The 24,884-nt window shown below is 45.9% G+C and overlaps 1 protein-coding gene across 1 annotated transcript in view; it reads right to left on the minus strand.

Annotated features, from left to right (window-relative positions):
* Positions 1–24,884, minus strand: part of znf277 (zinc finger protein 277) — a gene marked incomplete in the record, with an annotated part of 111,507 nt that overhangs the window by 49,664 nt on the left and 36,959 nt on the right. Inside the window, 1 exon segment of the mRNA XM_037677978.1 lies at positions 13,272–13,363. Within this exon segment, the coding sequence (XP_037533906.1) occupies positions 13,272–13,363 (92 nt within the window).

Genomic DNA, 24,884 nt, shown 5'->3' on the forward strand with positions numbered 1-24,884 from the left:
GTTGTGTTGTGATCTTGGTCCAAACCCTCACGAGAGTTCCTTACAGAACTATCGGGCCATTATGGCCCACTCACACGCAGCAGAATGGCAGTCTGGTGTCGAGGGAGCTATTTGCAAGTTAGAAACTAACATGGAGGAAATAGTTTGTTTACTCAAGTCACCCTCTTCTCCCGAGCCAGTTCAAGTCTGTCCGGTTCCAACCCGGGAACCTAGACTCTCGCCACCTGAGGCATTTTCTGGAGTACCCGACCAATGCCGCCCCTTTATCACACAATGCGAGATCCACTTCCAACTTCAACCCTCCATGTTTACCTGCGACCGCTCCAAAGTCGCATATATGATCTCTCTTTTAACAGGCAAGGCCAAAATATGGGGGACTTCAGAGTGGCAAAGAGACTCACATTTTGTTTACTCCCTCCAAAGCTTCAAGAAGGAGTTATGCCGAGTTTTTGACCCAGTTCTTCCGGAACGAGAGGCTGCCAGACGACTGTTCGACATCAAGCAAGGTAACCGTCGCGTCACAGATTATATCATTGACTTTCATTCAGTATCGTCTGGCAGCCACTGGAATGACGAGGCATTAACCGATGCCTTTTATCGAGGTTTGGACGACGCCATTAAGGACGGTCTGGCAACCCAGAGACTTCCTGAGACGTTACAAGGTTTGGAGGACGTTGCCACAAGACTCGACCTCCGATTGGCTGAACGCTCACGGGAGAGGAAGACCGCGACGTCATCTTCCGTCAGGCAGCGCGGCGAGTTCGGCACTCACACTAAGACATTGGACTTACCTCCTGTTTCTTCACCTCGTCCGGCAGTGGAGCCTCGGCAGCAGACACCACGTCCAGCTGAGGAGCCAATGCAGCTGGGCCGGAGCAGACTCACACTGGCGGAGCGGGATCACCGTCGTAGGAATCGGCTGTGTTTCTATTGCGGCAACGCTGGACACGCCGTCTACTCATGTCCGGTAAAAGGCGGGGCTCAATAAACGAGAGGAGATGTTTATTGAGTCGCGCATCCACTTCCTCAGTCTCCTCACCATTCGTCATCCCCGCCGAGATCTGCGTTCCGGGTAAGATCCGTTCCACTATCAAAGTTTTTATTGACTCTGGAGCCGATACGGAATTTTTGGACTATGATTTTGCTGTTACTGCTGGAATTAAAATCCTGCAGTCATCTAAGAGCCATTCCGTTGTCGCTCTTGATGGCCATCCTCTCAACTCCTCCTCCCAGGTCTCAGAACCCGTCACTTTATGTTTAGGTGGTAATCACAAGGAACTCATTAGCTTTCTTATAATAAACTATCCTGAGACCCCTGTAGTCTTGGGTGCCACCTGGCTGTCTAAACATAATCCTCACTTAGATTGGAGGCGGAGGGAGATTTTGGGATGGTCAGAGGAATGTCTCTCAACCTGCCTTTATGAAGCAGTGGTTCCTTCAGACTCTGTTACTCAGTCGTCTAGTTATTATCCGGATTTGGCTAAGGTTCCCACTGAATATCATGACCTCAAGGAGGTATTTAATAAAGTTAAGGCCACGTCGTTACCTCCGCACAGACCCTATGACTGCCCCATTGACTTAATGCCCGGAACCACACCACCCAGAGGGGGCCTTTATTCTTTATCCCCACCAGAACAAGAGGCCATGAAGACTTATATTCAGGAGTCCCTGCAAGCTGGGATCATCAGACCTTCGGTCTCTCCTGCAGGGGCCGGTTTCTTTTTTGTAAAGAAAAAGGATCAGACTCTCCGTCCCTGCATTGATTTTAGAGGTCTAAACAAGATCACTGTTAAGAACAAGTACCCGTTACCCTTAATGAACACTGCGTTTGACCTTCTGCAGGGATCCAAGGTCTTCACTAAGCTCGACCTCCGTAATGCCTACCATCTGGTTCGTATCAGAGAGGGGGACGAGTGGAAGACTGCATTCAACACACCCACTGGACATTATGAATATTTGGTGATCCCATTTGGGCTCACCAACGCTCCTGCAGTATTTCAATCTCTAGTAAATGATGTACTTAGAGATATGGTTAACAAGTTTGTTTTTGTTTATCTTGATGATATTTTGATTTTTTCCAAAGACATTGATTCTCATAAGAAACATGTTAGATCTGTTTTAACCCGGCTTCTGCAAAATGGACTGTATGTAAAAGCCGAGAAATGTGAGTTTCACACTACCTCCACTACCTTCCTGGGCTTTGTTGTTTCCCCAGACTCTGTATCCATGGACTCTTGCAAGGTGGCTGCTGTGGTGGACTGGCCCACTCCCAAGGACCGGAAGCAACTGCAACGCTTTCTGGGGTTTGCAAATTTTTATAGACGCTTTATAAAAGGTTACAGCCAACTCGCTAAGCCACTTCACGAACTTACCTCATCTAAGTCACGTTTTGTTTGGTCCACCGCAGCAGCCAAAGCCTTTTATGAACTCAAAAACTTATTTTCTTCAGCTCCCATCCTCCGGGCCCCCAACCCCGACGAGCCCTTTGTCGTCGAGGTCGATGCCTCCAGTACTGGGGTGGGGGCCATTCTTAGTCAGCGCAGCCTGGAGGGACGCCTGCATCCTTGTGCTTTCTTTTCCAAGGGTCTCTCCGAGGCAGAAAGAAACTATGACATTGGGGATCGGGAGCTGCTGGCCGTCAAACTCGCCCTTGAGGAGTGGAGACACTGGTTGGAGGGCTCCAGGTTCCCATTTTTGGTTTGGACTGACCATAAGAACCTGGAGTACCTCAAATCCGCTCGTCGCCTCAACCCCCGTCAGGCCAGGTGGGCGTTGTTCTTTTCAAGTTTCAACTTCACTTTGTCTTATCGCCCTGGTGAAAAGAATATCAAGCCTGATGCCTTGTCTCGCATCCTGGAGAAGGATGAAGTCCCTTCCTCTCAGGAGGATCAGTTTATCCTCCCTGAGACTGCCCGCCTGGCCATTACCCAGCTAGAGTTGGATCTGAGGGCCTCCAACCAGACCGATCCTCCTCCACCTAGATGCCCATCCAACCGTTTATTTGTCCCTTCCAACATGGTTAAACAGGTTTTGGATTTCACCCACAGTTCTCGTCTGTTCTGTCATCCTGGTTTAAGTAAAACGTTGTCCCTGGTTAGGTCCCAGTTTTGGTGGGAGACCATATTTCAGGATGTCCAATCCTATGTGCGATCTTGCCCCTCCTGTTCCCAATCCAAACCCTCCAAGCGCCCTCCTTCAGGGCTGTTACGCCCTCTTCCCTGTCCTTCTCGTCCCTGGTCGCACATAGGAATGGATTTTATTACAGGTCTTCCACCAGCCAATTCTCACTCTGTCATCCTCACTGTTGTGGACCGTTTTTCTAAAATGGTCCATTTGATTCCTCTCCCCAAACTACCGTCCTCCAAGGAACTCGCTCTGATCATGGCCAGGGAGGTTTTTAGGCTCCACGGCCTACCCACGAACATTGTTTCCGACAGGGGTCCTCAGTTTGTCTCTCTCTTTTGGAGGGAGTTTTGCTCCCTCCTGGGCATTGACATTAGCCTCTCCTCTGGGTTTCACCCTGAAACCGATGGCCAGACGGAGAGGGCTAATCAGGAGGTTGAGGGCAAGCTGAGGATTCTATGTCAACAGGACCCCGAGAAGTGGAGCTCCTCCCTGCCTTGGGTGGAACATGCCCTTAACTCCATCCCTTCCTCGGCCACCGGTTTGTCCCCTTTTTATGTTGTCTTTGGTTATCAACCCCCTGTCGTCTCTCTCCAGGAGAGGGAGGCTTCTGTCCCCTCCGCTCATCTGGCCGCCCTACGCTGCCAGAGGGTTTGGAGGAAGGCCAGACGCGCCTTGTTAAAGAGTAGAGCGGCCTATCGCAAGCAGGCCGACCGCCGTAGAACCCCCCAACCCGATTACTCCATAGGCCAAAAGGTGTGGTTGTCCACCAAGAATCTCCCGCTTAAGCTTCAGTCCCGTAAACTGGCCCCTCGCTTCATTGGTCCCTTTCCCATTTCCAAAGTCGTCAACCCTGTGTCTGTTCGCTTGACTCTCCCCAAGTCCCTCCGTGTCCATCCCACCTTCCACGTTTCTTGTGTCAAACCGGTGGTCTCCTCCCCTTTTCATGCCCCTGCTCACGCCCCTTCACCCTCCCGCTTCATTGATGGTGGCCCTGTCTATACTGTGCGCCGTCTCCTTCGCTCTAGGCGGAGGGGACGGGGGGTTCAGTACCTTGTCGACTGGGAGGGGTACGGTCCTGAGGAACGTTCCTGGGTCCCCTCCCGTCACATCCTCGACAGGACCCTCATCGCCGACTTCCACGCTCTCCATCCAGGTCAGCCAGGTGGAACGCCAGGAGGCGTTCCTTGAGGGGGGGATCTGTCATGAATCACGTCCCTGTGTTTAGATCTTTATCACTCTGTTCACTAGTTCTGGTTTCTCAGTCCTGTTCTGTTCTTTTCCTCCTCACTCCTAATCTACTTCTACCTGGTTCTCATGTGTGTGTGTGTATGTGGAGAACCAGTCTGTCCACTCTGCATGTTGGTGAAGGCTGACTGCACTAATTGTCTGCACTGCAGTCAGCTGGCCTGATTATCTCAGACTGGCTGCACCTGTTCTCTCCACCCTTTATAAGCAGCACCCTGTCAACTCTTCGGTGCCCGATAGTTGAAAACTCTTTGTAGTTAGTAAGTATCTCGCGTTCATGCCTGTAGTCCTTGTTCCCCTCTCTTGTCCCTGTTCAAGTCCTCGCTCCTTGTCTTGCCCACCACGCTACCTGTCCCTCTTTCTGGTTGTCCTCCCCTTCTTGTTTGGCCTGATCTCTTGGTTCCTTGACCCTCCGTCTGCCTCGACCACGTCTCTTTGGATTTCCCTTTTGGATTTGTTTTTGCATCTGCTCTTGGTACCGACCCACGCCTGCACGACCACCGATCTGCCTGCTCCTCTGGTACTGCCTGACATCTGCTTCACGTTACTGGACCTTGAAAAGCCTGACCACCCCTTTTGGATCACGGACTCTGGCCACGCAGACAGCTGCGGCCGACTGTCGTCCTTCACCGGACTCAGCCCTTCCAGCAGCTGCAGATCTGAACACTTCAACCCTTCAGGACCCTTGAGATCATCTGAGACGGTTAGTGGTTTTTCCTTGTTGACTGTTCTCCACGTTCTGGTAATCAGCACGACCACTAACCGTTCTCTGCTTCGTAGAACTGTTCCTGCTATCCAACCGACACCAGAACCCGAACCAGAACCCAGACCGGCACCAGGACCGGCTGTCACTTCCTCCCTTGAAACAATAAACACATTATTATTTATCGTCATTCTGTTGTGTTGTGATCTTGGTCCAAACCCTCACGAGAGTTCCTTACAGATTTTCAATTATTAATTAATTACTTTTTGTTACGCCCCCCCGGAAGACATACTAAACACACACCCCCAACTCTCTGCTGCGACTGTAAATAGTATAATTTGTCTATAAAATTGTTATACGTACACCTCTGCAGAACATTGTGTCCTTATTAACATTAAATAAAATAAATATATACCAACTTACAACAAAGAATAACTATTAACATTGTTTTTAGTCTGTAACAGAAACAACTTAAAGTGCATCAATTTGTCTGGAAAAAAAACAACCTTAAATCCTTTTTAAACTGTAAATACAGTATTTTTGACTATTTGATACTGACAAAAATTACATACAATCAATAAATAATAATAAAATCAGTCATATGTTAAACCACAATATCAATGTGTCTAGATGTGCTCAGTGATTATGCACAAAAAATCTGGTTCCGATCGGATTATGCATCACTCAGATATAACTGTTGGAAGAATCTAGGAGGCACACGAGTCAAATGTTAAAGAACAATGCCAATGTGTCTACAAGTGCTCACTGATCAGGCACAATAAATCTGGTTCATATTGGATGATGTATCATTGAGATATAACTTTTAGAATAATCTAGAGGGTGCAGTAGAATCATATGTTAAACCACAATGTCAATGTGTCTAGAAGTGCTCACTGATGACGCACAATAAATCTGGTTGAGATCGGATGATGTATCACTGAGCTATAACTGTAGGAATAATGTAGGTGGCGCTGTGGAGGCTATTGGCCACTTATCATGGATACCTGTTCAAAGTGTGGATAATGATTAATCATAGTGATTTTGATAAACCTCGGCTCAAACCTCGGCCATTGACAGTCCTTCAGTCAATGGACACACTATCATGCTGATCAGGTAACAGGGGTCAAATAGGGATTGTTCAATGTAAAACTTTATACTTCCTGTTGTCAGGGGGCATGGCTTAAGTGAAGTCTTGATTTGACCATTCAGTCTTGCAGGGGACCGGATGTGGATCAATCATTGAAGGTTTGATGTCTCAGACAGTTTTCATGTAGGAGCTATTAGCGTTTCGTTTTTCATGGCAAGATGTCAAACTTTGAGGTCTGATCCCGCCCCTTCAGCATGCTTCCGAAACGAACCGTTTAGATAACTTTGCGTCCCCCATGCCTTTTGACCAAAATGGCTACGTTTGAAACCAATTGAGCGAAAACCCTAGGAGAAGTTCGTTCAAATGCGGAGGCTGTAAACCGCCAAAAAGGTGTGAAAATTGGGACGACATTCCAAAATGGCCACCTTCCTATTTATCGTACAACGTTAGTGCCAGAGGGTTTTCTGTGCATCTTGGGGAATTGGACAAGCGTACCAAATTTCATGTTTCTACGACAAACTAAGGTTAATGCGGAGGGTAAAATTTCTAGGTAGCGCTCTTGATCCGTTTCTGTTGCGATTTTTGCCAAGCCCTTAAAATACGTAATGTTTCACCAGCCCTGATGCGTCCACCAAATTTGGTGACTTTTGGGATATGTTGAGGCCCCCAAAACGCCAATTCATTTGGCGGAAAAAATTGTAGCTCGGGTCTGAACAAAGGGATTACAATAGGCCTTCGCAGCGCTTCGTTTCTCGGGCCTAATTAGAGACAGGTAGGAAGGTACTTGGTGTGTTATCTGGACAGAGAATAAATGACAAGGAAACCTGGTGGTGAAATGGTGAAGTGTAGGAAGCTATTCAAAGAAAGTGATTAGCCAAGAAGTAATGACAGTGAGAGGACTGAAGAGAAGAGAAGGAATATAAGAAGATGCAATGTAGAGCAAAGAGGGAGGTGACAAAGGCAAAGCAGAAGACGTATAATTGAGTTGTATGGGAGGCTGGACACTAAAGAGGGCGAGAAGGACTTGAACCAATTGGCAAGACAGAGGGATCAGGCTGAAAAGGATAGGCAGCAGGTTAGGCTTGTTAAATATAGGAATGGTAATGTTATAACTAGTGAGGAGAGTGTGACAGGAAGATGGAAGAAGCACTTTGAGGTGCTAATGAATGAAGAGAATGAAAGAGAAAGAAGAATAGAGGCCATAGAAACTGTGGACCAGGAAATGGGAAAGATTAATGAGGGTGAAGTCTGGAAAGCTTTGAAAAGAATAAAGAAGGGGAAGACAGTGGGACCTGATGACATACCAGTGGAGGTTTGGAAATATCTTGGAGAGATGGAAGTGAGGTTTTTGACTCAAATATTATATGGCATATTTGATGGTGAGAAAATGCCTGACGAATGGAGAAGAAGTGTGCTGGTGCCCATTTTTAAGAACAAGGGTGATGTACAGAGTTGTAGCAACTACAGGGGAATTAAGTTGATGAGTCACACAATGAAAATCTGAGAGAGAGTTGTGGAAGCAAGACAGACTAGATGACTACTTGTGAGTAGCAGTATGGCTTCATGCCAAGAAAGAGCACCACAGATGCCATCTTTGTTTTGAGAATGCTGATGGAGAAGTACAGAGAGGGTCAGAAATAACTCCATAGTGTCTTTGTGGATTTAGAAAAAGCATATGACAGGGTGCCAAGGGAGGAGGTGTGGTACTGCATGAGGAAATCTGGAGTGGCAGAGAAGTATGTTAGACTGGTACAGGACATGTATGAGGACAGCAGGACAGTGGTGAGATGTGCTGTAGGAGTGACAGCTTAAAGCTGGAGGTGGGATTGCATCAAGGATTAGCTCTGAGCCCCTTCGTGTTTGCTCTGGTGATGGACCAACTAACAGATACTGTAAGGTCAGGAAGCAATCCCCATGGACTATGAAGTTTGCAGATGACATTGTGATCTGTGGTGAGAACAGGTAACAGGTGGAAGAGAACTTGAGAGGTGGAGGTGTTAGTAAACTATCTAGACTAGCACTGGATTATTGTTCTGCTCAGAGATGGGATTATAATGAAATTATGACCTGGTTCTGACTGGGTTAAACGGGGCCAGTACCTCTAAAAAGAGTCTCCCAGGGATTCAATATCCGTCAGGGAATGATTTATTTTGCTCGCTACATCATGTAGAAAGGCTTTTGAAGCACTGTCTCATTTTTTCCTTCATGTTAAACCAGTTAAGATCCCTTGAGATCACACTTTGTCACTCCCTCTCATACATGTGACAGGTTGTACTCCCATTCTTCCCCTTGGGGTGGCTGTGGCTGAGTGGTTAGAGCAGTCGTCCTCCAATGCGAGAGTTGGGGTTCGAATCCACCAGCAGTCACATGCTGAAGTGTCCCTGGGCAAGACACTGAACCCCTCATAGCCTCTGATGTTTGTCCCATCAGTGTGTGAGTGTGATAAAGCACTGATTAGTCTCATTAGAATGATTTGTTCAATTAGCTTTGTAGAGGTCTAGTAGAGTGCTGTATGGATGGGTAAATGAGGACACAGATTGTAGAGTAAAGCGCTTTGAGTATCTTGAAATAAGATAGAAAGGTGCTATATAAGTACAGTCCATTTACCATTTACCCTTCTGCGAAGGAGGAGTCTAGGCCCTATAAATCTGTAATGCCACCGGACATCTGCCCCTTCCGGTCTCTGATCTCGTGTCGTGTACTGGACCAGCCAGTGCTGTAAACTGTAATCTTTTCCTTCCTTGATTTTAATACAATTGGTAAAACTGAATTCACGTTTGCTTGATTTATTGATTGTCACTTCTGAGTGAGGTCCGAGCCGGAGGGAGCAGTGTGGGCTGGGGGCAGATCTGGGGTCCGAGAGGAGGCCTGAGGCCCACGGCTAGCAAGAGCTAGCTGCAGTGACCTAGGACCCGCATCCAGCTCCCAATGTAACAGCTGTATGCACGTGAAAGAAGAGGAATGAAAGTCAGCCATAGTAAGTACATGTGTGTGAATGAGAGGGAGGCTGGTGGAACAGTGAGGCTACAAGGAGCAGAGGTCACAAAGGTGCAGGACTTCAAGTACTTGGGGTCCACTGTCCAAGAAAATGGGGAATGTGGTAAAGAGGTGAAAAGGGGAGTCCAGGCAGGATAGAGTGGAAGGAGAAATATTTCAGGAGTGATTTACAACAAAGTGTGGCAGCAAAAGTCAATGGAATAGTTTACAAGACAGTGGTGAGACCAGCTATGTTGTATGGTCTGGAGACAGGGACATGGACAAAAAGACAGGAGACAGAACTGGAAGTAGCAGAAATTAAGATGTTGAGGTTCTCCTTAGGAGTGACTGGAATGGACAGGATTAGGAATGAGATCATCAGAGGTACAGCACAAGTTGAACAACTGGGAGATAACATCCTAATGAATGCTCAATAATCCAGGTAGAAAAATCCAAAAAAGTTCAATCTGGTCCTCTGGACATTCAAAAATCATCATTCATCATCATTCTCCCAGCAGACAAAGGAAGGTGCATAGTGATTTTGAACCAGAAAGACTATCATGAGAAAGTTATGACACTCCTTAGTGACTTAACCACTTATGAACCTCTGAAAAGAGATCCAGGAAGTGGTTACAAGAAGAAGTTAATAGATTGCCTGAAAAATTTGGAGCAGGACAAGGCTATTGACGTGCATTCCTATTGATGATGCAGTAGAGGTGGTCAATTTAAGATTAAAATCAGACACCACTCTGAGCAGCAGGACCACGCTTTCCACAGAACAACTGTGTCAACTCTTGAAACTGTGCCTGCAGTCAACCTACTTCACATATGGGGAGCAATATTATAGGCAGAAACATGGGTGTGCTATGGGGTCTCCAGTTTCTCCTATTGTTGCCAACCTGTACATGGAGGAGGTAAAAAAGAGAGCCTTGACGTCCTTTTCAGGGACACCACCAAGTCATTGGTTCAGGTATGTTGACGACACCTGGATTGAAATTAAATCTCAGGAAGTCCAACATTTTACTGATCACATCAACTCTCTGGATAAATACATCAAGTTCACACAAGAAGATGTAAAAGATGGCAGGTTGGCTTTCTTGGACTGTGAGGTCTCAGTCTCTGATAGAGGACATTTGCAAACCGAGGTGTACCGCAAACCCACCCACACAGACCAGTATTTGCAGTTTGACTCCCATCACCCTTTGGAGCACAAGTTAGGAGTCATCAGGACTCTGTATCACAGAGCAGACAGCATCCCCACTAACTCAGGAGCCAGGCAGACGGAGAAATCCTACACAAAACAGGCTCTAGAGCAATGTGGATATCCTAACTGGGCCTTCCTGAAAGCAGAGAAGAAACCCAAACAGGACTCCAGTCAGCCATCAGGTGAAAAGGAGGAACCCAGACCCAGACCAGTGGTCATTCCGTATGTTGAGGGAGTATCAGAGAAACCGAGACGTTTATTTTCTAAACATAACGTCCCAGTGGCTTTTAAACCCCAAAATACATTACGGCAAAGACTGGTTCATCCCAAAGATCCAGTCACCCGGCACAAACAGAGTAATATTGTGTATGTTGTTCAGTGTCAGGAGGGCTGTGATCAGTCTTACATCGGGGAAACTAAACAGCCACTGGCCAAAAGGACGGACCAGCACAGAAGATCAACAACATCAGGCCAGGATTCTGCGGTCTACACTCATCTCCAGGCTAGCGGTCACTCTTTCAGGGATGAAGATGTTCACATTCTGGACAGAGAGGAACGATGGTTTGAGAGAGGAGTAAAGGAGGCCATCTTTGTGAAAAGAAATCGTCCATCATTAAACAGGGGTGGAGCCTCCGGGTTCAACTGTCCCCCTCTTACAATGCTGTGATTGCTAGTATCACTCAACCCCCTGTGAATAGTGAACAGCCATCAGTGTGCTAATGATCCATTGTTAGGCTGATGGTCCTTCTTGACCATGTGAGCAGCTGGTTTTGGTTGTCAGCAGCAAAACTGGTTGATCCACTCTGAGAATGTGCTATTTAAGAGACTGAGCTGAATACAGCTCCTCAGACTGAGGAAGTCTCTCGGATGAGAGACGAAACGTTTCTACATTTTCTTGCTTTGTTTTGTTTTTTGTTTTTTTGAATGTCCAGAGGACCACATTGAGCTTTTTTGGAACTGGGAGATAAAGTTAGAAGCCAGACTGAGACAGTTTGGACATGTCCAGAGGACTATCGCTTCTCTTGACATGTCCAGAGGAGGAACAATGGGTATATTAGTAGAAGGATGCTAGAAATGCAGCTGCCAGGAAAAAGACAAAGAGGAGATATATTGATGCAGTTAGAGAGGACATGGAAGTAGTTGGAGTGAGAACAGAGGATGCAGAGGACAGAGTGAGATGGAGAAGGATGACTCGCTGTGGAGACCCCTGAAGAGGAAAAAGATGAAAGAAGAAGACTAGTGTGAGTGTTGATATCAATAATTTAAATTTTGACAGGGTACATCCCCACATTATGAAAACAGTGCAGCCACAACACGTGAATGAAGCCTTCATCTTGATCTGATCTTCAGATATGGAGTAGCAAAGGTGGATCTGTTCACCGCACATGAAAATGTGTAGTCACTAAGCCTGGTTGTCACTAGGGATGGGGCCGATCCGATCCAGTATCGGTATCGGCCTCTGATACCAGCATAATTTACGTATCGGATTTTTCCGATCCACCTGCCAATATTTCCGATCCATGATGCATGTTGGCTTCAAACTATGGAATGGATTTCCTGAACGGAGGCGTGTCTCATGAACCCAGAGTAATAAGACCCGCCTCACATCAGGAAATCCAGTTCATAGTTTGCAGCCAGCTACAATGTGAGGAGTGAGTTAGCAGCACTGTGGCTAACAGCTAACAAACTTTTCATCTAAACATATCCGCTGTGTGGAAGTATTTTACACTAGAAACACCACAAAACAAGACAGCAACGTGCAATGTCTGCAGAGCCATAGTGCCACATTAAACCACGTTAAAGTTAGTTTTACGATGGACATTTGAGCTCTGTGGCTTCAGCGGGGCGCTGCTCTTTGCTCAACCCACAACAGGCGACTCGACCCCGGCCAGCCGCGTCCAATCTGACCCGCTCAGTCTGCCAGTCTGCAAGGTTCCGAGGAGGGACAGACTGAGCGCGGCTGCCCCAAATCAGGCTGCCTGCTTCGGATTGAACAAGAAGAACACATCGCTGAAACCACGGAGCTCAAATGTTTACAGAGAAGTTGATAAACTTCATCATAATTAATGACCAACCACTATCAATTGTAGAAAACGAAGGATATCTCAGCTTGATACTTGCAGCCAAGATATAGTTTACCCTCCAGGAGATATTTATCAGTACAACAGTAGAAAATCATTAAAAAAATGATTTGAAAATTATATTAAAAAGAAAAACAGCTACATTATAAAGTGATATAAAATACTAAAAACAGGAACATGTCTGTTGGTTTATGCCATGAACTTAGCAGATTTTTGAAGACATTTAACATTTAATTTAATTCATTTAAAAGAAACAAAAAAAAATCATGAAAAAGAAAACACTGAATGAAAAGAGTGCAGAAAGAAGAAAAAAAATTCTTATATCTGCCCCTTATTTAAAAAAATATAAAATAACTTTAAACAATCACTTAAAATTAATCACTTCAATATCCACTTTAAAGCAAGGAATAAAAAGAAACATGTTTTGTGCTAGCAGAATTTAATTCTAACTTTAAAACTTGTCCAAAATTAATACAACTTACCTAAAGTTGCCTTTTTGGACATGCATGCATATATTTGTACAAATTGTACTTGAGAGGAGATTATTACAGCCTCATATAAAATCAATGATGATCATGATATCGGAACTGGATCGTTATTGGCCAATATTCAGACTTAGGTATCGGGATATCGGGATCGGATTGGAAGTTTAAAAAAGTGGATCGGTGCATCCCTATTTGTCACTAAGCCCACTGGACAACCCCCTGATGGGGGTGGACAAATTCACACAAAGGCCATAGTCAAAGTTTAAACTTTTCGCAATTTAGAAATATTCTAAGTAACAATGCTGGACTTGGTTAGACCTAACTTCTGCCAAGTGTCTTCCTTGCAGAAATGAACATAGCCTACCTGTTTCCAGTGAACTCTTCACTGCAGAACAAGCAGAGACGGTGGAAACTGCTGTCATCCCTCTCCTTCTGCTGTTGCTCCAGTACCTCCTCCTGCAGAAGACCAAGCTGTCACTTAAAGGAAAAAAAGGCCAAACTTTTCTAGTTCTGGGGTTTTAAATACCAGGACATATTAATAAAGATGTGGGGCCTTATATACAAAGACTTGTGATTTATTTCTGAAATATGGTGAGAGCTTTAAACACAAACAGAGCCCACCAGAGCACATGTACTTTGAAATGGAGAGCATTTGACTGTGCTGCTGGAGGGTCTTTGTGCATATAGGATTGAGCGTCCACTGCTACACTGGTGTATAGGGCCATCAACTAGTTGATAATTTTACAACTTCATTGCAAACTTCACTAGATAACATTGCTCTGCTGAAAAGGAAAGTAATCAATCAGAGGAGATTAGCTCCTTGGTTCAATTCTGCGTTACATACTTTAAAGCAGGCATCTAGAAACCAGGAGAGAAAATGGCGCTCTACTAATGTTGAAGAATTTTATTTAACTTGGAAAGATAGTCTGCTAACATATAAAAAAGCTCTCCGTAAAGCTAGAACTTTATATTACTCATCTTTAATAGATGAGAATAAAAATAACCCTAGGTTTCTCTTCAGTACTATACTGTAGATAGACTAATTAAAAGTCCCATCTCTGTTGAACCATGTATCCCTACAACTACAAATAGTGATGATTTCATGAGATTCTTTATAAATAAAATTATTTCAATTAGAGAGAAAATTCAAACCATCCTTCCTTCTACTATCTCTAGTCCCCTGTCAGATGAGACAACTTTAAAAATTTCACTAGAGCCTGATTTATGTTTGGACAGTTTTTGTCCTGTTGAGCTCTGAATGTCAAAAATAATAACCTCATTCAAACCATCCACATGCCTGCTAGATCCCATCCCAACCAGACTGTTTAAAGAGGTATTTCCACTAATTAATGTCCACATTTTGGATCTACTTAATTTGTCTTTAATGGATGGTTATGTACCACAGAGCTTTAAGGTTGCTGTAATTAAACCTTTACTTAAGAAGTCTGACCTTGATTCAGAAATTCTGGCCCACTATAGACCTATATCTAACTTAACTTTAATCTAAAAAATTCTAGAGAAAATAGTTGCAGGTCAGTTGCGTGAACATATACAAAGAAATAATCCGAAGAGTTTCAGTCAGGGTTTAGAGCTCATCATAGCACAGAAACAGCACTAGTAAAAGTCACTAATGATATTCTCATGGCCTCAGACAATGGACTTGTGTCTATACTGGTCCTGTTAGACCTCAGTGCTGTATTTGATACAGTTGATCACAATATTTTACTACAGAGGCTTGAATATGATGTTGGAATTACAGAAACAGCTCTAAATGGTAAATGGTAAATGGACTGTACTTATATAGCACCTTTCTATCTTATTTCAAGATACTCAAAGCGCTTTTCACTACAATCTGTGTCCTCATTTACCCATTCATACAGCACTCTACTAGATCTCTTCAAAGCTAATTGAACAAATCATTCAAAAGAGACTAATCAGAGCTTTAGATCACATTCATACGCTGATGGGACACACATCAGAGGCTATGAGGGGTTCAGTGTCTTGCCCAGGGACACTTCGGCATGTGACTGCTGGTGGATTCAAACTCCCAACTCTCGCATTGGAGGACGAGTGCTCTAACCACTCAGCCACAGCCGCCCCGCTCTAAAATGGTTTAAATCATATTTATCTGATATATTCCAGTTTGTAAATGTAAATAATGAATCTTTTTCATACACCAAAGTAAGTCATGGAGTTCCTCAGGGTTCAGTGCTTGAAACAATTCTCTTTACATTATATATGCTTCCATTAGGTATCTCACAGACAGAGAGATAACTGATGGAAGATGGCGCCGGTGTACGTGGCAGGTCGTCTCTCACTGTCAGTTCTAGTCGTTATTCTGTTGTTTTTGAGCAAATTCAAATCACTATTGGTGTAGGATCACCAAACATTATTGGATCTAAGACCATTTATCCCCAATGTGGCTACTTTTAATATATGGGAACAAAACATTTCCCCCCCAGCTTCTGTCGGGAATTCCAACTCACCTGTGCCGGGCACTGGCCCTGCCCTACCGGCGGAAATGTCATTGCCGCTGCGGTAGACGCGGTGGACACCTGGTGAGGCTGAAAGCCTTTTTGTCATGGTGCAATGGTTCCCAGCCAGTCCCTGACTAGTTTCCTGGTGTGTTTTTGCCTTGGCGTTTTCTGGAGCCGGTGGATGCTTGCCCGGTTCATGTTGTTGGTGCGGATGTCCCCCGGCGTCAGCGCCCCTGCCTGCCCTGGCTCAGCAGGTGCAGAGTGAACCCACGGAACCTGAGACAGCTGAGTCGGGCCCTCCCTCAGCGTGACAACCCTGCTCCAGCTCCAGCCAGGATTGGCTTGGTGAATGCCGCTGGTCAATAAAACTTTCATCCTGAGGATTTCTTCAGCTCCCATAACCTGGACTTCCTCTGTATTACAGAGACTTGACTCAGTGAGGCTGAGTCAGCTGCTCTGTCTGAGCTTTTACCGACAGGCTGCTCTTATTTTAAGTTTTCACGATCAGTGGGCCGGGGAGGAGGAACTGCAGCCGTGTTTAAAAATGTTTTTAGTTGTAAACAGTGTTTTAAACAGCATCAGTTCACCAGCTTTGAGATGACCTCCTTTGAAGTGGGACGTTCTGAACGGACACTCTGTGCCATCATCTACCGCACACCCAAATACAATAAGGATTTTATTAGTGAAATTTCAGAATTTCTTTCTGAGATTGTGACTGGATATGACCATGTTGGTGATTTTAACATCCATGCTTGTTGCCCAGACAAACCTCTGGTAAAATAATTTTTAATTCTTATTGACTGTTACGGCCCCCTTCCCATGGGCTCACCACCTGTGGGAGGGGCCAAAGGGGTCGGGTGCAATGTGGGATGAGTGGTGGCCGAGGGCGGGGACCCTGGCGGTCTGATCCTCGGCTACAGAAGCTGGCTATTGGGACGTGGAATGTCACCTCACTGGTGGGGAAGGAGCCTGAGCTGGTGTGTGAGGCTGAGAGGTTCCGGCTAGAAATAGTCGGACTCACCTCTACGCATGGCTCGGGCTCTGGAACCAATTTCCTTGAGAGGGGCTGGACACTCTTCCACTCTGGAGTTGCCCTTGGTGAGAGGCGCCGAGCAGGTGTGGGCGTACTTATTGCCCCCCAACTTGGTGCCTGTGTATTGGGGTTCACCCCGGTGAATGAGAGGGTTGCCTCCCTCTGCCTACGTGTGGGGGGACAGGTTCTGACTGTCGTTTGTGCTTATGCACCAAACGGCAGTTCAGATTATCCACCCTTTCTGGAGTCCTTGGAGGGAGTCCTGGAAAGTGCACCTTCTGGGGACTCCCTTGTTCTGCTGGGGGACTTCAATGCTCATGTGGGCAATGACAGTGAGACCTGGAGGGGTGTGGTTGGGAGAAACGGCCCCCCTGATCTGAACCAGAGTGGTGTTCTGTTGTTGGACTTCTGTGCTCGTCATGGATTGTCAATAACAAACACCTTGTTCAAGCATAAGGGTGTCCATATGTGCTCTTGGCACCAGGACACCCTAGGCCGCAGTTCGATGATCGACTTTGTCATCGTCTCATCTGATCTGCGGCCACATGTCTTGGACACTCAGGTGAAGAGAGGGGCGGAGCTGTCAACTGATCACTACCTGGTGGTGAGTTGGCTCCGATGGTGGGGGAGGATGCCGGTCAGACCTGGCAGACCCAAACGTATTGTGAGGGTTTGCTGGGAACATCTGGCAGAGTCTCCTGTGAGACGGAGTTTCAACTCCCACCTCCGGGAGAACTTTGAACATGTTCCGAGGGAGGTGGGGGACATTGAGTCTGAGTGGACCATGTTTCGTGCCTCTGTTGTCGAGGCGGCTTACTGGAGCTGCGGCCGCAAGGTTGTCGGTGCCTGTTGCGGCGGCAACCCTCGAACCCCCGATGGTGGACACCGTCGGTGAGGGATGCTGTCAGGCTGAAGAAGGAGTCCTATCGGGCCTTTTTGGCCTGTGGGACCCCGGAAGCAGCTGATGGGTACCAGCAGTCCAAGCGACATGCGACTCGGTGGTTGCTGAGGCAAAAACTCGGGCATGGGAGGAGTTCGGAGAGGCCATGGAGAACGACTTCCGCACGGCTTCGAGACGATTCTGGTCTACCATCCGGCGTCTCGGGGGGGGAAAGCGGTATGCCACCAACACTGTTTATAGTGGGAGTGGTGTGCTGCTGACCTTAACTCGGGATGTTGTGGGTCGGTGGGCGGAATACTTTGAAGACCTCCTCAATCCCACCGGCACGTCTTCCACTGAGGAAGCGAAGCCTGGGGACTCTGGGTCGGGCCCTCCAATCTCTGGTGCTGAGGTCACCGAGGTGGTTAAAAAGTTCCTCGGTGGCAGGGCCCCAGGGGTGGATGAGATCCGCCCGGAGTTCCTTAAGGCTCTGGATGTTGTAGGGTTGTGTTGGCTTACGCGACTCTGCAATATTGCGTGGACATCGGGGGAAGTTCCCCTGGGTTGGCAGACCGGGGTGGTGGTCCCCCTATTCAAAAAGGGGGACCGTAGAGTGTGTTCCAACTACAGGGGAATCACGCTCTTAAGCCTCCCTGGTAAGGTCTATTCGGGGGTTCTGGAGAGGAGGGTCCGTCGGATAGTCGAACCTCGGATTCAGGAGGAACAGTGCGGTTTTCGTCCTGGCCGTGGAACACTGGACCAGCTCTACACTCTCAGCAGGGTCCTGGAGGGTGCGTGGGAGTTTGCCCAACCAGTCTACATGTGCTTTGTGGACTTGGAAAAGGCGTTCGACCGCGTCCCTCGGGGGGCCCTGTGGGGGGTACTCTGGGAGTATGGGGTACCGGGCCCTTTGATACGGGTTTTTAGGTCCCTGTATGACCGGTGTCAGAGCCTGGTCCGCATCGCCGGCAGTAAGTCGGGCTTGTTCCTGATGAGAGTTGGACTCCGCCAAGGTTGCCCTTTGTCACCGATTCTGTTCATAACTTTTATGGACAGAATTTCTAGGCGCAGCCAAGGTGTTGAGGGGATCCGTTTTGGTGGCCTTAGGATTGCGTCTCTGCTTTTTGCAGATGATATGGTCTTATTGGCTTCATCAGATCGTGATCTACAGCTTTCGCTGGAGCGGTTCGCAGCCGAATGCGATGCGGCCGGGATGAAGATCAGTTCCTCCAAATCCGAGGCCATGGTCTTGAGCCGGAAAAGGGTAGAGTGCCCTCTCCGGGTCAGGGAGGAGGTCCTACCCCAAGTGGAGGAGTTCAAGTATCTTGGGGTCTTGTTCACGAATGAGGGAAAAATGGAGCGTGAGATCGATAGGCGGATAGGTGCAGCGTCTGCATTGAAGCGGGCGCTGTACAGGTCTGTCGTGGTGAAGAGAGAGCTGAGTCAAAAGGCGAAGCTCTCAATTTACCGATCGATCTACGTTCCCACCCTCATCTATGGTCACGAGCTTTGGGTTGTGACCGAAAGAATGAGATCTCGGATACAAGCGGCCGAAATGAGTTTTCTCCGCAGGGTGTCTGGGCTCTCCCTTAGAGACAGGGTGAGAAGCTCGATCATCCGGGAGGGACTCGGAGTAGAGTCGCTGCTTCTCCACGTCGAGAGGAGCCAGTTGAGGTGGCTTGGGCATCTTTTTAGGATGCCTTCTGGACGCCTCCCTGGTGAGGTGTTCCGGACACGTCCCACCGGAAGGAGGCCCAGAGGAAGACCCAGGACATGCTGGAGGGACTATGTTTCTCGGCTGGCATGGGAACGCCTCGGGATTCCCCCGGAAAAGCTGGCCCAAGTGGCTGGGGAGAGAGAAGTCTGGGCCTCCCTACTTAGGCTGCTACCCCCGCGACCCGACCCCGGATAAGCGGAAGAAAATGGATGGATGGATGGATGGATGGATGTTACGGCCCCTGGCCTCTAGAGGCTGTGTAGTCTCTCTTTCTCTGTTTATGCAGATTCAGGTGTGGGAGCACATTCAGCTAATTGGCTGCCAGGAGGCTGCAAAGTGGCAACACCATTGGACCAGCAGGAGATTGCCACACCAATCAGATGATGATGAGGTCCACCTGTACCCTATAAAAGGCTCCTGGAATCAGTCCTTCAGTGGGGCAGCATTAGGCAGAGGTTTTGTACAGCTGACCCCCACCTTGTTTGTTGTATTCTTTTGAGGATTGTTTTGGGGCAGTTTTAGGCAGAAGTTTTGTACAGCTGACCACCACTTTGGTTGTTGTAGCCTTTTGAGGACTGTTTGGGCAACTTTAGAGTATTTTGTACTCCTGATCCCTTTTTGCTCTGCTTAGCAGCTTGGTTTTGAGTTTGACTGCCTGTTCTAAATTTAGAAACTCGTACTTGGAAAGTCTTTGATGAACCTTTTAATGTTGTTTTGTTTGGGTTGTTTTGAGTCTGGACTAGACTACCTTGTTTGGTTATTTTTATTTTTGTTGTTTAACTGTTGAGGCAGCATTTGACCCACTTCAGTATATTTTTTGTTAGTCCAAGTTTGTTGGATCAAAGAGTATTTGTCCGTGGAACCTTTTTTTCTTTGTAATAAACCCCTTTTTAACTCAATCAACTCCATCTTTTTCTATGGACACATTTTATGTTACACCCTGATACCCTAGACCTGGAGGCGTAACATCGACTCTTAATCTGGTGCATTCTGTGTCAGGTCCTACACACGATAAAGGTCGCACTCTAGATCTTGTGCTCTTTTTGGGATTACCTGTGTCTAATCTGGAAATTCATGACTCTGTAATCTCTGATCATATGCCTGTAATATTCCAGTCTGTTCTCTCTTATGCTTCTGTTAAAACTCACACTCCTGCTCAGAGCTGTCAGATTATTAACCCCTCCACTGCTGGCCAGTTCACTGAGGATTTCTGCCAGCTCTGTCCACCTGCTTCCACTGATGCTGAGATTAGTTCTTGGCTCCATTCATCCTGTCTGACTGTATTGGATACTGTAGCTCCTTTAAAGACCAAACAGCCTGGACTTAAACATGAACCCTGGTTTCAGAACAGAACAGCTCGAGCTGTCACAGGAATGTTGCAAAGCAGAACGCAGGTGGAGGAAGGACAAGCTGCAGGTGTCCCTTCAAATTGTCCAAGACTGTTGGTGCAATTACCAGGACACAGTTAAAGCAGCCAAAAAGGACTATTTTTCTAACTTGATTTTATCTCACAGCCACAAACCTCGTGTTCTTTTTAGTACCATTGACTCTTTTCTTAACTCTCCACTGACTGCTGGTTTTGATGCATCCACTCAGTTGTGTAATAATTTTATGCAGTTTTTTATTGATAAGGTCACCTCCATAAGGGCTTCCATCTTACACCCAGACTCTGACCCCTCTGTGTGTCCCCTGCTCTGCTGCTTTCAATCAGTTTGAGCCAGTGACTGTCATTTTTAGAGGACATGGTCACTCAGATTAAGCCTTCTGGTTCTCCATATGATGCTCTTCCACCACACTTTCTTAAAGAGGTTTTCCCTTGTTTTGAACACTTGGTTCTTGGCCTTTTTAACAGTAGTTTGCTGTCTGGAGTAGGCCCTACTAATTTTAAACATGCTGTGGTGCAGCCCCTGATAAAGAAACCTGGTCTCGATCCCACTGTGTTGGAATTTTAGGCCCATCTCCGAGCTTCCCTTACTGTCAAAAATCTTGAAGAAAATTGTTTATGCACAGCTAAAAACCTTCTTGGAAGAACATAACATCATGGATGTGTTCCAGTCTGGATTTAAAACTATCCATAGCACTGAGTCAGCTCTGCTGAGTTTTTAATGACATCCTCCTGGCATGTGACTCTGGTGATCGTGTGATCCTTGTGTTACTGGACTCAACTGCTGCTTTTGACACAGTGGACCATAGCATTTTATTGTCACGTCTACAGCACCAAGTAAGCATCGGTGAGACTGCTCTGGAGTGGTTGGGGTCCTATTCAGCAGACAGAACATTTTCTGTAAAAATTGTTGGGTGTGAATCCTTTTCTGTTCTGCTGTCATGTGGGGTTCCTCAAGGATCAATTTTAGGGCCTTTGCTTTTTTCTTTATATCTGCTTCCTCTAGGATTGAGTTTTAGAAAACATGGCATCTCCATTCATTGCTACACTGATGACTGCCAAATATATGTGCCTTTAAGGCGAGCTGATGCCTGGTCCATTAAACCTCTTTTATCATGTCTCGAGGATCTTAAAGCTTGGATGGCCCTAAACTTCCTGCATTTTAATGAAAAAAGACGAAGGTATTTGTTTTTGGACCTAGTGGAGCTTGTTCGAGCCCTCCAGTTGATTTAGAACCCCTGACAATGTAAGTAAAGTCCAGTTACAAAACTTGGTTTTAAGATGGACAGTGATTTTAAACTCAACAGTCAAATAAGAGCCACAGTCAAGTTTGGTTTTTATCATTTAAGAAAAATAGTAAAGGTAAAATCTATTATTTGAAGGCAACAGTTTGAAACAGTAACGCATGCTTTTATTTCATCATGGCTGGATTACTGTAATTCTCTATCTTAGGAGTCAGCCAGTCCTCACACGTCTGCAGCTGGTGTAAAATGCTGCTGCACGTCTTTTAACTGGAACACACAAAAGAGAGCACATCACGCCTGCCCTGGCTTCTCTCCACTGGCTGCCCGTGTATTTTAGAGTTCATTTTAAAATTCTTTTGTTTGTTTTTAAGGTTTAAACAGTCTTGTCCCACCTTATTGAACAGCTTCTTCACCACTACACTCCCCCTCAGTCACTCAGGTCCGCTGACCAGTTGCTTCTGGTCAAGAGGAAGCTTAGAGGAGACGGGTAGTGATGGGCAGATGAGGCCTCATTGGGTGTATGGCACATTTCTCAAACTGTGTCGACACTGTGTCGAAACTGTGTTGCTGTATCACTTAATGGCGACATCTGCAGGATTTAAAAAGTCATTGCAGGCAAATCCAAATACGTTCAAGGCAAAAACAACTAGACTTTATTTGTAACAGAAGACGTTTCGCTACTCGGATGAGGAGCTAAACGTCTTCTGTTACAAATGAAGTCCAGTTGTTTTTGCCTTGAACGTTTTTGGATTTACCATGTCCTGGATGACTGAGAATCTTCACCAGCATATGTCATTGCAGGCAATTTCAGTAAAGACTGGAAACAGACTGAACAAGGTTCATTTACACGTTTTTATTTAGAAACCACAGCTGCTGTAACTTCTTTGGGTCGAGGCGATTGCGTCGTTTACAAATCTTTTCTCCTGCTTTTGAGAGCACCCTTTCACAGGGCACTGATGACGAAGTACATAGAAATTTCATTGCAAGTTTGTATAACATTGGGTAATTTTAATATTTGCGTTTTCCAGTATTGTAGTAAATCCTGTGATCTTAGTGTGTTCACCTCAGAGATATATCTTTGTACCTCGATAAGACAGCACCTGGGAGAAAATCCTACATTTCACCTACAACAGAAATAAAAGTTAATCCATGTAAACTAATTCAAATATCCTTCAGAAAGAAATTAAAATTACTCGAAAGAAAAATGATCAATAGTGGAAACAAGAAAGGAATAATCATTTACCTTATTCTCCATGATAAAATTAAAATGATCCCACATGGGAGAAAACTTCCTCTTCCTTGGTTGATCCATGGTATTCGATGACAAGCCAAAAACCAATGCAAAGCAAAGAACACAAACTATTTCCATCCAACAAGACCCACAAACGTGTCGATATATTTTCTCCCTTAAGAATACAATTTGGCACTTTCACAACCAAATGATACAGTAACTGTATCGGTCACGTGGTTTTCCTTAAAGAGATACACACACCAACACAGGGCTTCGCCTTGTCTGCTCGGCGCATGCACCGTGTCATCACATCCATTTCTAGACACAGGACCTTCTCTGTTAGTGTCCCTAAGTTATGGAACGCTTGCACATTCGACAGGCCCATTCACTGTCCATTTTTGAAACCCGTCTGAAAACTCATCACTAGCGATGTCAAAATTAGGCTTTTTGAAGCATAGAATAATTTTGAACAATTGTGTCAAAGTGGTTCACTACCCGAAGCTTCATTCAATTCCCTTGGGTGACATCTACTGGCAGTAGCGATTGTTGCACCAAGTGAAGTCCTGCGAATGAGATGCACTTCTTGTGTAAATAATAGCACTTATGTATGTGTATATGCGTGTTGTACATGTGTTTTTAGTACCTCATTAAAGATTCTGAGTAATTTACCCATATAACAATAATAGGCTAATTTAAAAACAATGTGAAATGTAGGGGTGTGGGGGGCGCAGGGAGTCCGTGTGTCCTCCCCCAGAAAATTTGGAATAAAAGAGATGCCATTTCCTGCATTTTGGTGTATTTTAACAGGTTGTTAAACATTTGAATAAATTGATTAAAAACAGGTCTCTTGTAAATGACGAGGCTCATAGAGACTAACAACCTGTGTAAATAAAGGTTGAATTGAAATTACTATTTTAGAAAGCAACAAAAATTAACAAGCCTGTGTATGAATGCACGTCCTTGACAGTCTGTCAGGCGTCCTACCCCCCCCCCCCCCCCACACCCCACACTGCGTTCCGACCTGAATTCTTCTCAGCTGAATTCAGTCCTGTGTGCTCTGCTCCAATCTCAACTCCCTCTGTTGACCAGCTCCGTCCATTTATTTTAGATAAATTGTCTTTTCAACATTTTGGTTGCCGTTATTTTGTCTAATTGGTGCTGTTGTTTTGATACGTGATGTAATACACATCAAACATTTCACTCGTTTTTTTTTTTTTTTTACTGTAAGCTTATTCAAATTCAAAAATACTTTATTAATCCCAAAGGGAAATTATTTGTTGTTGTAACTCGTTATCCTCATTTCATTGAGATGTTATAGATGCTGATGGCTGTAGGCAGGAAGGATCTCTTATAAAGGTCCATCTCACAGTGGATCCTAAGAAACTGGCTGCAGATGCCGTCCGATCCGTCCACCCAGACTCGGCTGGCCTCTTGGTTCCCCCAGGCTGTAGGACTGCCCGAATGCCGGGCAGAACTCCTCCCAGAGTGATGGCCACTCCTCCCAGCAGTCTGCCGAGCTCCTCGTCGCTGCAGACAGCCAACTGTAGATGCCGAGAGACGATCCTGTCCTTCCACTGTCATGAGCCGTGTTTCCTGCTAGTTCCAGGATCTCAGTGGTCAGGCACTCGAGCACAGCTGGCAGGTAGATAGGAATGCATCCACAGAACATCCTTTTCAGAACCAGAATCAGAATCAGAAAAAACTTTATTGGAATTGCACCGAGGTACAACGCGAATATGTATGTACAGTCGTCCGAAAGATGGGTGGAGTGCACGAAGCTGCAAATACAGGAGACCGCGGCCATTTTATCTTTATCAGATAATAATCTTAGATAGGAAAAGGGGGAGAAACATGAGGGTAGATAGTGGTATTACAAAAAAAGATCTTTCACATCTTGTCTATCAGGACATGATTTGAGACATCAAAAAACTCTACCAGCAAGCATAATTAAAACATGATTACATTTGCATTTGACATCGAGGTGTTGAGATTTGTCCATGAGCGTTTTTTC

Source organism: Nematolebias whitei, chromosome 6 (genome assembly GCF_014905685.2).
Source record: "Nematolebias whitei isolate Nwh7 chromosome 6, NemWhi1, whole genome shotgun sequence".
Classification (NCBI taxonomy): Eukaryota; Metazoa; Chordata; class Actinopteri; order Cyprinodontiformes; family Rivulidae; genus Nematolebias; species Nematolebias whitei.